The sequence below is a fragment of the Rhinichthys klamathensis genome, unplaced genomic scaffold (assembly GCF_029890125.1).
Source record: "Rhinichthys klamathensis goyatoka isolate OS25496 unplaced genomic scaffold, OSU_Roscu_1.1 h1tg000040l_1, whole genome shotgun sequence".
Taxonomy (NCBI): Eukaryota; Metazoa; Chordata; class Actinopteri; order Cypriniformes; family Leuciscidae; genus Rhinichthys; species Rhinichthys klamathensis.
The window spans coordinates 5,272,289-5,284,416 of NW_026606587.1; the positions used below are offsets into that span (position 1 = coordinate 5,272,289).

At 36.0% G+C, this 12,128-nt stretch overlaps 1 protein-coding gene across 2 annotated transcripts in view; it reads right to left on the reverse strand.

The window, feature by feature from the left end:
- pdlim2 (PDZ and LIM domain 2 (mystique)) overlaps positions 1 to 12,128 on the reverse strand; it is a 76,280-nt gene that overhangs the window by 46,548 nt on the left and 17,604 nt on the right. For both annotated transcript variants that reach the window (XM_056246680.1, XM_056246681.1), the window contains exons 2-3: positions 5,020 to 5,151; positions 554 to 705 (exon numbers count right to left, since the gene is read on the reverse strand). In XM_056246680.1, coding sequence (XP_056102655.1) covers positions 554 to 705; positions 5,020 to 5,115 — 248 coding nt within the window. In that variant the 5' untranslated portion in view covers positions 5,116 to 5,151. The remainder of the gene's footprint in view (positions 1 to 553; positions 706 to 5,019; positions 5,152 to 12,128) is intronic.

Sequence of the window (12,128 nt, forward strand, 5' to 3'; positions counted from 1 at the left end):
TTCAATTTCTGTATATCTACCTATTAGGCACTGTTTACAAGGTTACAAGGGTCAGATCAAGTGCGCTTTGAACCGCTGAGCCTGGTCCGTACGGATCAACTACAATCCCTATACTTGACATTTTCTGATGTGACTATCGCAGATGCGCACATCGCGATATCGATGCTAAAACATTGCAGCCCTATAAAAATATATTAAACTTTAATGTGCGATTAATCACACATGAAAAATGTGCGATTAGTTAATTAAAACATTGTTTAAATGTGTTTGGCAAGCCATTTTTGAGACTTCGGTTTTCCACAATACAAGTATAGAGGAGTCTTGCATGCCCAAAAGAGCTAGCTGGAGGCATTGACAATATGGCCACTGAATGAACTGAAGTCACTTTTGAATGAAAAGACTTTGATTTCGATAGATCAAAATTCAAGCATCGCTGTCATTTCAATCCAGTACTAATGCACTTGTACCCATTACTGACCACCTGAGAAAGTATTGAAAGAAAATTAATGTAAATAAAGCAATGTAAATAAAGAAAAAAAAAAGGGACCCTTACCTTTCTACGAGCAGTTGCAGTTGTGTCGTGCAGCTCTTGATTTTGTTTTGTGCCTCTACATTCAGCATCTCGCCAGTATTGAGGCCATTAATCTCCATGATGATGTCACTGGGCTGAAGACAGGCCATCTCTGCCTTACTGCCAGCGTTCACCTTGGGACAAAAAAAAAACAACAACATTCAACCAATTAGAACTCGGACTCTTTAGTCTGAACAGCAAATAGACCTTCAAAGTATGTGGCCCAATAAGAAGAAAGCTATTGAACTAGTGTCAATAAGGTATTCCATAATATATGCAATTATTTTTGCCAATTCTACTCATTTATACTAAGGTAACAATATGCAACTTGCCAACACGTGGGTTGAATTATTAGTAATGTTTTTTTATTGTGTATATTTACTAAAAAAATTTATTTTGTTTTACAGTGTGCAAATTTAGTTTTAGCGCCACAGAATTTTTACTTTTACAATATCACCCTACCAATGGGCTTACTTATAGTGGGGTTATAGTTGGCAGAATCTTAAAAACAACTGCAAGGACTGCTGTCAGTTGAGCAAAGCTTAAAATTCCCTCAAGACTCAGTCAATAAGGCCACAACCTCATTAGTAGCAAAAGAGGAAAGCAGCCTGACTCAGCCTGCTTTAAAACACTCAAACAGCATGGCACAGAGAGGCCTTGAGGACTGCCAGTCAGCTGTTGATGTTAGCTGGAAGCAGTAGGGCAGAGGTGCCATGTCTGAGGACCTGATCGAGTGCCAATTAACTGTTGCTACAGAGACGCACAATGGAGCGCGCCTTATGTAATCAGAGTACTCCTCGCTTCAAGCAGAGCATCAATATACCAGTTGTGTAAAGTATTTGAGCAAATGTAATTAGTTACTGTACTTGAGAATCTTTTTGGCTACTTTGTCGTTTTACTGAGAATCAAAGATATTAGCAACTTACTCTCTACTTGACTACATTTTTGATTAAGTATATATACACTCTTTACTTCAATACATTTGTGATGAGTAGTGCAATTACTCGTTACATTTTGCATGGCACCTTTTTGCGCAAAACCGTACTCTTTGATCTTGTGCAATTTGCCCTTGCTCATACAAACTTTTCAAAAAGGCTACTTTACACGAATGTGACTGCATTAAGGGTGCTTTCATATTAGAACTTTTGGCACGCACCAGGGTGCCATCAGAGAAAGGCAACGACAGGATCGCGCAAATTACGGTATAACAAATATTTGTATTTACCCTATACATATATACATAACACATTATGCATCTAATAAAAATAATTAAATCATGTTTATTACATAGACCACTTGTATATTTAGTTGACTATTGCAGCTATTAATTGACTAACAGATTTGAATCTGCACTGTCATTCTAAACTAAAGCTGAACTGTCATTCAATATGAAAATAAATTTTGATTTGGTTAACCATGTACAAATTTGTTCTTAATTGATGGTTGTAATAATTGTAGCCGTCTCATCTTGTGCGCTTTATTTGCACGCTGCATAGAAATATTCCTGAGGTAAATAAAGTTAAATAAAAAAAATGACAGCGCCTCAGCTGCCTCAACACTTAGTTTGTTCGTGTCACCAGTCTGAACCAACACTAGCAATGGAGCAAAAACAGTTGGGTGATTTTCACTCTCCACTTCCTGTGAAGTGATGTATCGATGTTCCCTAATTCCCTATGCCTTTCGGACTGAACATGTTCGCTCCCTTCGGATTGGAATCTCACTTAGGATTTCGGAATACTCTGAGAAGTTTACTTCTCAGTCCACCTATGGTCAACTTAAGGTGTGTTTGTGTGCATCTGACTCACTTTCCTGAGAAGCGTAACTGATGCACTGCAAACAGAGAGAATGTATATCTCATTTATGCTTGCCCTTAGCAGAAATAGACTCCCGCATTAAGACTATTTGCAGTACATTCACGGCAGATAGAGACAGTGCTGATGCTTTAAAAACAAAACCAAAAGGTTAAAAGAAAACTAAATATAAAAATGATGTGAGCAACGGTATGCATTTTGCTGCCTTCTCCTGCCTCGTCGTTACAAAGCAACAGGGGTAAAAAGCTGCTGTTTTGATGACGCAAATGAACCGCGGTTCGGACTAAAATAATATGTGAACAATCCAACGGAGGCAAGGAGAGGGGGGCGCAATCGGGTTCAGACCAAGGAATTAAAGCAAGTGTGAAAGCACCCTTATATACGAGATGAGGACAAATGAGGCTAAACCTTTCAGTATAAGAAGGCTTTGACTATTTAATTTGACTAAACATTATTATATTTTTAGTCTGCTTTATTGAAGAGACCTTTTTGAAGAATATTGATTTACTTATGTCTTTTTTGAGCACTTTGTTTACATTTAAGAGGCTGTTGTGTCAACCTTGATTTTTTGCAATTTTGAAGTTCAAAATTATTGCTCTCACAAATATTGTTTTTCACTGGCATGTCTCTTGGGTGTAGAGGACTAGTGCATCTTTGAGCCTACATTGAGTACGAGTTAAATACTTAAAGGGATACTCCACCCAAAAATGAAAATTGTGTCATCATTTACTCACCCTCAAGTCGTTGCAAACCTGTATGAGTTTCTTTCTTCTGCTGAACACAAAGGAAGATATTTTGAAGAACGATTGGAACCCAACAGTTGTTTTGGCACCATTGACTTCCATAGAAGAAAAAAAAAATACTATGGAAGTCAATGGTGCCAAAGTTCCAATCGTTCTTCAAAATATCTTCCTTTGTGTTCAGCAGAAGAAAGAAACTCATACAGGTTTGCAACAACTTGAGGGTGAGTGAATGATGACAGAATTTTCATTTTTGGGTGGAGTATCCCTTTAAGTACTGTTAAAATCAGATACTCAAGACTTTACTGGAATTAGTGACTTTTAACTTGTCATTTTCGCAGTAAGCTATCTGTACGTTTACTCAAGTATGGTTTTCAGGTACTCTATACCTCTGGAATATACTTACCCTCAGTGTATGATGGCAAAAACGACCTGAGAAACAGATTACCCTCATACTTAACTGCAGAATTTTAATTTTGCAATGACTGTCAGTGAAGTATTTTTTATAGGAATATCTAAGTCAATTGGTAGTTTTCAGGAGACAGTTTCTGAGGTGTGTCTCTCGCAACCCAAATCACAACGGTGTTAAAACATGTGAAAAACTTGAGGAATCATGGGGGGGGGGGGGGTCAGGAAGGGTTAGTTCAGACAAAAACAAAGCAAGGAGGGGAGCACAATATTTGTGCCCATGCCAAACTTCTGCCACTACAGTCTGACTTGGGATAGTTCACCTAAAAAGGAAAATTGCATCAAGCATGTATGAGCTTCTGTTTACCAAGATAGAGATAAGATAGAGATAAGAAAGATAAGATAGATGGATGTGCATTGATCAATGTTTATGTGTGAATATAAGTCTAAAATAAATCTGTTCATCATATAAAGCGATCATGTCTCTCCAGAAGACTTTATGGCTTTATGAACATTTTGAAGTGTCAAAGGTTTGGTTACCTGGACTTTCAATGGAGGGACAGAAATCTCTTAGGTTTCATTAAAAAAAAAGGAAAATCTTATAGGTTTGGATTGGAACAACACAAAGGGTGAATAAATGACAGAATTTTCATTTCCTAATACTAACCCTTTAAAAGTAGGTTTGAAACAGAACAATAATGAGAAACAATAAGGATAATGAGAGGCACAACATTTTAAAATCTCAATGTTTTAAGTGGTTTAAGTTTAAATCCAATGGTATTCTGGATTACAGTGCAGACGTGACCAGCATATGAAAGGAAAGGTTCCATTAGCTGCCTTTAATTAGAAACACTGTGGTGTATTTCTGGATCACAACATGGAATTAGTTTTTGTAAAAACTGAAAAACTTTTTTTTACTTGAGAGGAACTGTTTTAATTCAATTTGAAAACTCTCCCAAAGCCCATGAAAAAACTAAAATAAATGGGTTCCAGACTAGGTGGCAGAAGTACAGCTGATTCTGAACTTCTCAAATGAAAAACAGTCTTTCAAAAATGCCTGAGTGTTAAAAGCTTGAACACAAAAAAAGTGGATTGATAAACCTGTTGTGAGAGACTCAGATTCACGTAAAAGTGTGAACCTAATGATTCATACTGTGGCTAAACCTAACTGTAGCTTAAGTTCAAAATATTTTCTATTATTCTATAAGAGAATGGAGAATACTGGTAAGGAATAAGAAGGGGGAAAACAATAGCTTGACCATCCGCAATGCAACACAATAACCAGGAACTTCCTCTTTAATTATCCAGTTCTTGTTTGGTTGAAGTAGTCAAGGAGACAGAATGCAAAACAGTTAGACACCAGTGAATAACTCAAAAAGGAAGGCATTATATTAAGCGTTTAGGTATGAAGGTTCATTGCCTTGATCACTAATGCAAAAATCAAGGAGATGAACCGTTCTCTGGACTGGTTAACAGGGATGAACATTACCTTGGAAACGGTTATGGCCTTCTTGAAGTCTCGCCCTCCAGATATTCTGAATCCCCAGGGAGATGGGCCAATCAGATTCACTGTAAATGGCATCATGTGATGACAGGCTGCTACCCAATGCTCTCAGGAGTGCTGTGGGATGATAAAAAAGGTGTGTGAGAAGAGAGGCAAAGAAAGGTGGAAAAAAACAACAGATGCAGAGACTAAGTCAAGTTTAATTTGACATCAAGTTGAAATGCCACAGATGCGTCTCATAGTTTCCACAGCTCTGAGCAACTGGCTGCTGTTGAAAGGTAAACTGCTTTCACCTGTTCTTCAGAACACCTTTCATCCCATTCCACATGACTGCAGCTCAAATCCACCGACACTGTTGCAACCAAGAGTCATAGAAAGGTGCCACATGACTGACATTCCAGGATGAATCACCCATAAGGAGAATGTGAAAGCACTCTAAGAGTCAGTTTGAGTTTAACCCAAAAATGTAATATTGTCTTCATTATTGATGATTAAAAATATATATTATTTTAGCTAGGGATGCACTAAAATTTCGACAAACCGAAATGGTTTGAGGGCCGAAATCAGTGACTGAAACGGATGTTTAATTAGTGCATCTCCGATGGCACATTTTGACTGTGTTCATGGATAAGCTACAAGAGTTAAACATGTGTCAGCTGTGTGGACAAAGCTCTGGATTAATATGAATTACTTGCTTTTAATTGGTAATGATATGGTTTATTATATCTAAAACCTTTAAGTCTGTTCTGTTTTCTGTTGATGTGTGAAAAAAACTTCACTAAACATTTGTAGCGAGCCTGCCATCCAATAAGTAGTCTCAACTTTAAAATGGACGATTTTGACGATGAAATTCAAACAAATGTCTTTATGGCGATCTTTAAAATAGTGTGACAGATCAGCGCCTCAGTTTAAGTGGCATCACGGATCAACCGGAAATGAACCGATCATCTTATCTCTTCTTTACTAGTTACAGCATGAAATAAACATGGCTGAACCCCAGAAGGTATGTTGAAAGTAGGGGTGGAACGGTACACAGAAGTCACGGTTCGGTTCATACCTCGGTTCAGACGTCACGGTTCGGTATGATTTCGGTACAATGGAGGGAAAAGCAAAACAAAAATGCAGAAGGCATTTTTATAAATGTCTTAAGCCTTGTATTTTTTAAATAAGTTTTATTAATAAAGGCATAGAACCAGTTTATTTGTAGTGCACTGACAGTAGTTTTATATAATTCGTTTATAAATTAAATTATTAAAAAGACGAAAAGACCTTGAGATATGTTTGGTAATTGTACCTGAATGAATTTAAAATTAATTAGCTATTTCAGATCAATATATTTGTTTTCCTTCATTTTAATTAACCCTAACTTTATTCTCATCTGAATTATAAATTATTGATTTCCGTATAAAATAATACTACCATTAAAAACTTTTGTTAACAGTTGTAGGTTACAGTTTGACAAGAGTTTAGAGTGTGACAAAAGCACAATGTTGTGTTTTATTGCGAGTGTACACAAATATAAGTAAACAATTTGCAGTTTTAATGATGTCCTGTATGAAAAAAATGACGGAGTATGTTTTTATGTTTCCACTGTTCATCGCCCGTGCCTCTCTCACACACACACACACACTGTTCGATCGCGCGATTCGCGCCTCTCTCTCTCTCTCTCTCTCTCTCTCGCGCGCGCGCGCACACACACACACACACACACACACACACACACTGTTCGATCGCGCGAAAGCTATTCAATGTCAATGAACTCAGTTAGAACATTTTTCTAAATAGGCTATATGCACTGTATTACATACAGATGAACAGATTAAGTAAAAATATGAGTAAGTCTTCATTTGATGCATGTTTAAATAAATCTGTTATGAAAACAAGTTATTACAGTCTATTGTTTAAATGTTTATATTTCATAAAGTGGAGTAGAAACATTGTCATAAAAATTAGATAACTTTTTAATTAACAATTAGTTGTACAAACAATTTAAATGTTTGTACAACTCTGTTTTAACTAATTGTTGTTTATTATAAAAAAATGTGATTCATTTATTAGCCTTTTTTCCACTGATGAGCCATCAAGTTGTCTGACACAGCTCAAAGTGTGATTTAAAATGTTAAAATAATAAATCCATTTTAGAGTTTGTTTTAAACAGATAATTAGATTCAATCCGTTTTAAAATGTACTTATTCACATATGAATGAATGTCTACAGAGCTACAAAAATCAAGAAAACCTCATGGCAAAATAAAAGTGCATTAAACCATTACAATCTTTGCAATGTTGGTAATTTTATATCAACAAAATAATATTGCAGCTACAGCAAACATTCATATTAAAAATTCAGCCAGCTCTAGTGTTGATCTTAGTAATCTTGAACATTCAACGATGAGCTCTTTGGAGACACGATGGTTCATAGTTCCCATTTGAATGCCATTGGGACCAAAGCAGATTCTTTTCATTTACACAGCCTCATGTCGTTCCAAAACCACAAAACTTTCCTTCTTCCATAGAACATAAAAGGATAAATTAAATTCCATGTTCGGCCAAGACTGCGCCGGTCGCTCTTCAACATGCAACGGACTACTTGCACTGAGCTTCATGACGAGAACTTCATTTAAAAGTATCATTGCATTTTTCCTATATTTCCTATTTGTTTATTCTAAAAAATATATATATTTAAAACATTAAATCTCAAAACATTATGGAGTCTCTTGAGCTTTATTAAACAGTCTATGTAAATGTATTTAAACGCCACTTCAAATGCAGCTTCTGTTTCCTCAAGTAGAAAGATGCTGATTTCAATACCGATTTGATTGGAAACAGCCCTATAGGGTCTTATTATTCGAATTAAATTTATTAATAGAATTTGACATGAAAGACGACATTTAATAAGGTTAGGAAAATAATTCCTCCTTTTGAAGATTAAATAATGCTTTGGAAATCAATAAAAGGGGGCAAGTAAGAGCTGATAGATTACTAAGAATATTGCTTCAGGGAGAAAAAAAAAATGACACCACATAAAAAGCACATAAGGCTTAATGTGGAGGCCTGCAATGGGAGTGCATTGTAGCTAATACAGGCTTAAATGAGGTTTAAGGCAGTGGTTTTCAATCCTGGCACTAGGGACGCAGGACCCACGTTTGAAAACCACTGTTTTAAGAGATATTCTAGGAATTTTGTATGATCCCTATTTGAATACTGAAGACTTAGTGAAGCACTAGCCTGCAGCTGCCTTGAACAAGATCTCACCAAGGTGTTGAACTATTTACCTTACAGCTAAAACATGCATGGACGCTCCAATGCAAAGCTTCAAAAACAAAGACAAGTGACTTACTGTATGGGAACCGAATTTGTTGTTAGCATATTGGCTCTGAAATGTTATCTGCAATCGTTTTATCAACCTTGTTTTTAATTTGTAACTTAAATATTCCAGGCTTCCGGTTTAATGCATTTTTATAATTATAAAATGTACTGGTTTGTAGTGGAAATAACTTATACTGCACTTTGTTATTCTTCTAGTTGATGACTCAGAAGTGCCGCACAGAAAATATCTGACTTCTGTGTTGCAAAATAAAGTGGATAGCCATTGTAAATATCTCAGATTAGGAATATGCTGTAAAACTACTGTTTTAAGGGGTGGGCAGATTGTTTCTCCTTTGATAATTAACTATAAGGTTTACAGCCTTTATCTCTCCCTGTCGGTCTGCTTACTCACCCTGATTTGACCTTTGATAGTTTCGATATTCTTATGCAACACCGAAAATGTCTCATCAAAAGCCTCCAGTCGGTCAATCATATTCTTGTATGCACTACAATTTCATATTTTAAACCGGCCATTTATTTTGGCTCTCTGATATTGTACATTAGGAGTGGTATGACAAATATTTTATCACTTTAATCTTTTAAGTCATCATATCATTGTGATCATATCATATAATTTGTATCTGGAAATTCCACAGCAAAATGTTTTACATAACTACATAAGCATGTGGGGTTTTTTTGTGTGTTTTTTTTTAATTCAGCCTATATACACAGAGAATCTCACACTTGATCGCAAATTCAGAAAAATTAAGTAATAAGTGAGCACGCATTTTTATACCGCGCATACAGCGGCTCCCCGATTCCCGGAAATTATAGTCCACAGTACGTGTGATCGTGAATTTAAAAAATGTAAATGCAAAAGTGAAATAAAAATGCATTTCATATAGATATATTTTCCACATATATATGCGTTTTATATATTTTATGCAAAAACATAAGTGAACCTCAAAGAACATGTCAAAATATATATCTTTTTAAATCCATGTCATGACCCTTTAAATATCAGCGCATCCCTAAATGTAATATTTTTTAAAATAATAGTAGCAATCTAAGAGACATTAACTACTCGAAAACATTTGAAACGCACCTCTGTATTGTTTTTACTCTCTTACGTGTAAAGCAGTTGTGATGACCACTAATAGCCGCAAATCCAGTATATTCAGCTGTAATATTATAAGCATAATCTCTACCAGCTGACACCTTTGTACAGTTACACGACAGTGATATACAACCCGACCTTATTGCATTTACAGTATCAACTGCATTTTGAAAGGACCACATGGTTCATTCAACCTTGATAATGATGTAATTAAAGGAGGAATTTAAAGAATTTTGACATGTAAACACTGTAGATAGGTCACCGTCTGTGTCACACTGTCCTGAATTTAATATGAACAGGAGAAAGTGTGTGAAAGCTTGAAATTGGCTCCATTCACGGGACAAACATAAACCCACACCAAGAGCAGTCTCCCCTACCACCATGACCCAGTTGAGGCTACGGATGTCGCTGCATTCTTGGAGAGTTTGGTCCGAGGGAATGCAAATCTACCCCATCATCAGCTCTCCAGGCAATTAGCAGCCTTAACGAGGCCTCTGTTCGGGAGGATCTCTCTTAATTACTGTGGGCTCCAGAGACTCGGGCTGCTCTGCGTAGCTATTGAGTTTTTATGTAATCACAGAGGAGGCGGCAGCCACATTTCCCTCCCTTCAGAACCTCAATTAATCCAACATGTTCGAGTGGATCTTCGGCTGCTCTCATTAGCACCAGCTGAACTGAACAGAACATTACTATAGATTCACACAGAATAAGTGCACTTTTATCATGTTTTTTTTTTTTTTGCACTGAATGTAGAAGACAAATTCTTCTGGATTGACCTGAGAATTAAGTAAAAAGGCATCAGTTTTAAATTGTAAAAATATTTACATTTATAAACTAATCAAATACATACAGTCTTGGTGAGCATAAAATACTTCCTTCAAAAACATTACAAAATCTTACCAACCCGACACATGAGCGGTTGTATATTTGAGCAGACCATTAGAAATTTTCCCGCATATAAATAATCAATATGTTCTATGCATTAAAATAGGATGTAAACAGAGAAATGCACAAAAGTTAATCAAAATCAGCCATTTTCAAATCAGCCATTTTCAATCACAAAGGGAAGGAAAGGCAGGGAGGAAGAGTAACTATGCAAGATAAAAATAGACATTGTTCAGCTGACTGGGAAAGTGAAAGAATTTGCATCTCAAAAATAAATAGCAAGTTTAGGGGAGTCCATGTTTCCATTTTACCCTTTTGGCATTTGCAGAAAGTCCATTAGTTTAAGTTTCTTTGGCTTTTCAGAGGGAGGAAATTTAAGGAGATGTGAGCACGGAAAACTGGCAAACGAACCTGTAATGTGCAGTTGTGCCATTTAAATGCATAGTAAAGGCACATTGGATTTAAGCTGATCCTCTTGCTGTTATTATTCATAAACAGAGAAAGGAAATTGTGTCTTCTTGGGGCAAAATTTAATATTGAGCATGCTGTTTCCTAACAACACGTCTGATTTTGTTCATGTCAGCATGAGCCCATGTAAACTAGCAGACAATACGACACATTCCACCACAAACAAAAGCTCACAGGTTAGGGCCATCAGAGACTGGTATTACTGGTTCAAACTGGCCAAATGACACTGCCAACTTTCCCACATCTTTCATGTTTACACAGACTACTCACAGTGGCCCGTGTTATCACATTTTTATTAGTGAGGCATAATGCTATGGTAATCAAAATACCTCAGAACTACATCAAGTATGTTTATAAACTATTAGCAGGTATTTGTTTCCATTTAAAAGCTAGTGAGAGGATCGGAATGGAATGGTCAGGATGAATCACGGCTTTAGAACGTTGTTGTACAAGTGATTAGGGCTGCACGATATTGAAGAAAAGTGCGATCATTAAATAATGCGATATTCAATATGCGATACGATAATGCTTAAAGTGTGTAAAACAAACTTTAATTATCTTTAAAATATATTTAAAATTATATAACCTACATACTTGTTTCACATTCTTTTTGCTGCAGTGTTTTACTGTAGCATAAGAAGTGCTATTTTAACATCAGTGTAAACCACGGGGTTTGGGGTTTCAGGTAGGCCTACATTAGGTTTATTTAACAACAGAAACTGAATAATCAAATGTAAAAATAAAACACTGCAGTTTTTAAGGTATGAATTAAATATACGGATTCTTATTAAAGCTACAAAAGTTATTCAGCCAAGAGCAATGAGTGATTTTCTCTCTTTTATTCATGACCCCAATTATTGCAAGCTGTTGCAATATGCATATCGCAATATATACATTTGCGATATTTCGATAATTTCGATAAATTATGCAGCCTTACAAGTGATGCTCTGAAATAAATTCCATACATTTAATTTTCATTCCATAAATTTCATTCTTAAAATGAACATCGAAACTAAAATATGCAATCCATTTGAAATGGTCTACTTAATCTATGAAATCAAACAGTCAAATGCCATAAAGAATGCCAATGAAAAATATGTGCCATAATGTTTCCTTGCATTATGATTATTGTACATTAAACTCAAGTGTTCACTTGGTCAACTAAAATCAACTGAATCAATGCAGGACTAATTAATACAAACTTAATAGCTTATTATGAACAGGATGCCTCAAATAATAGTTAGTCAGTCAAGGTACATCAAGGTATTGTTGTTCGTTACCACCGTTAGCGCATCCAGGTTTGAAAGTGTGAAAAA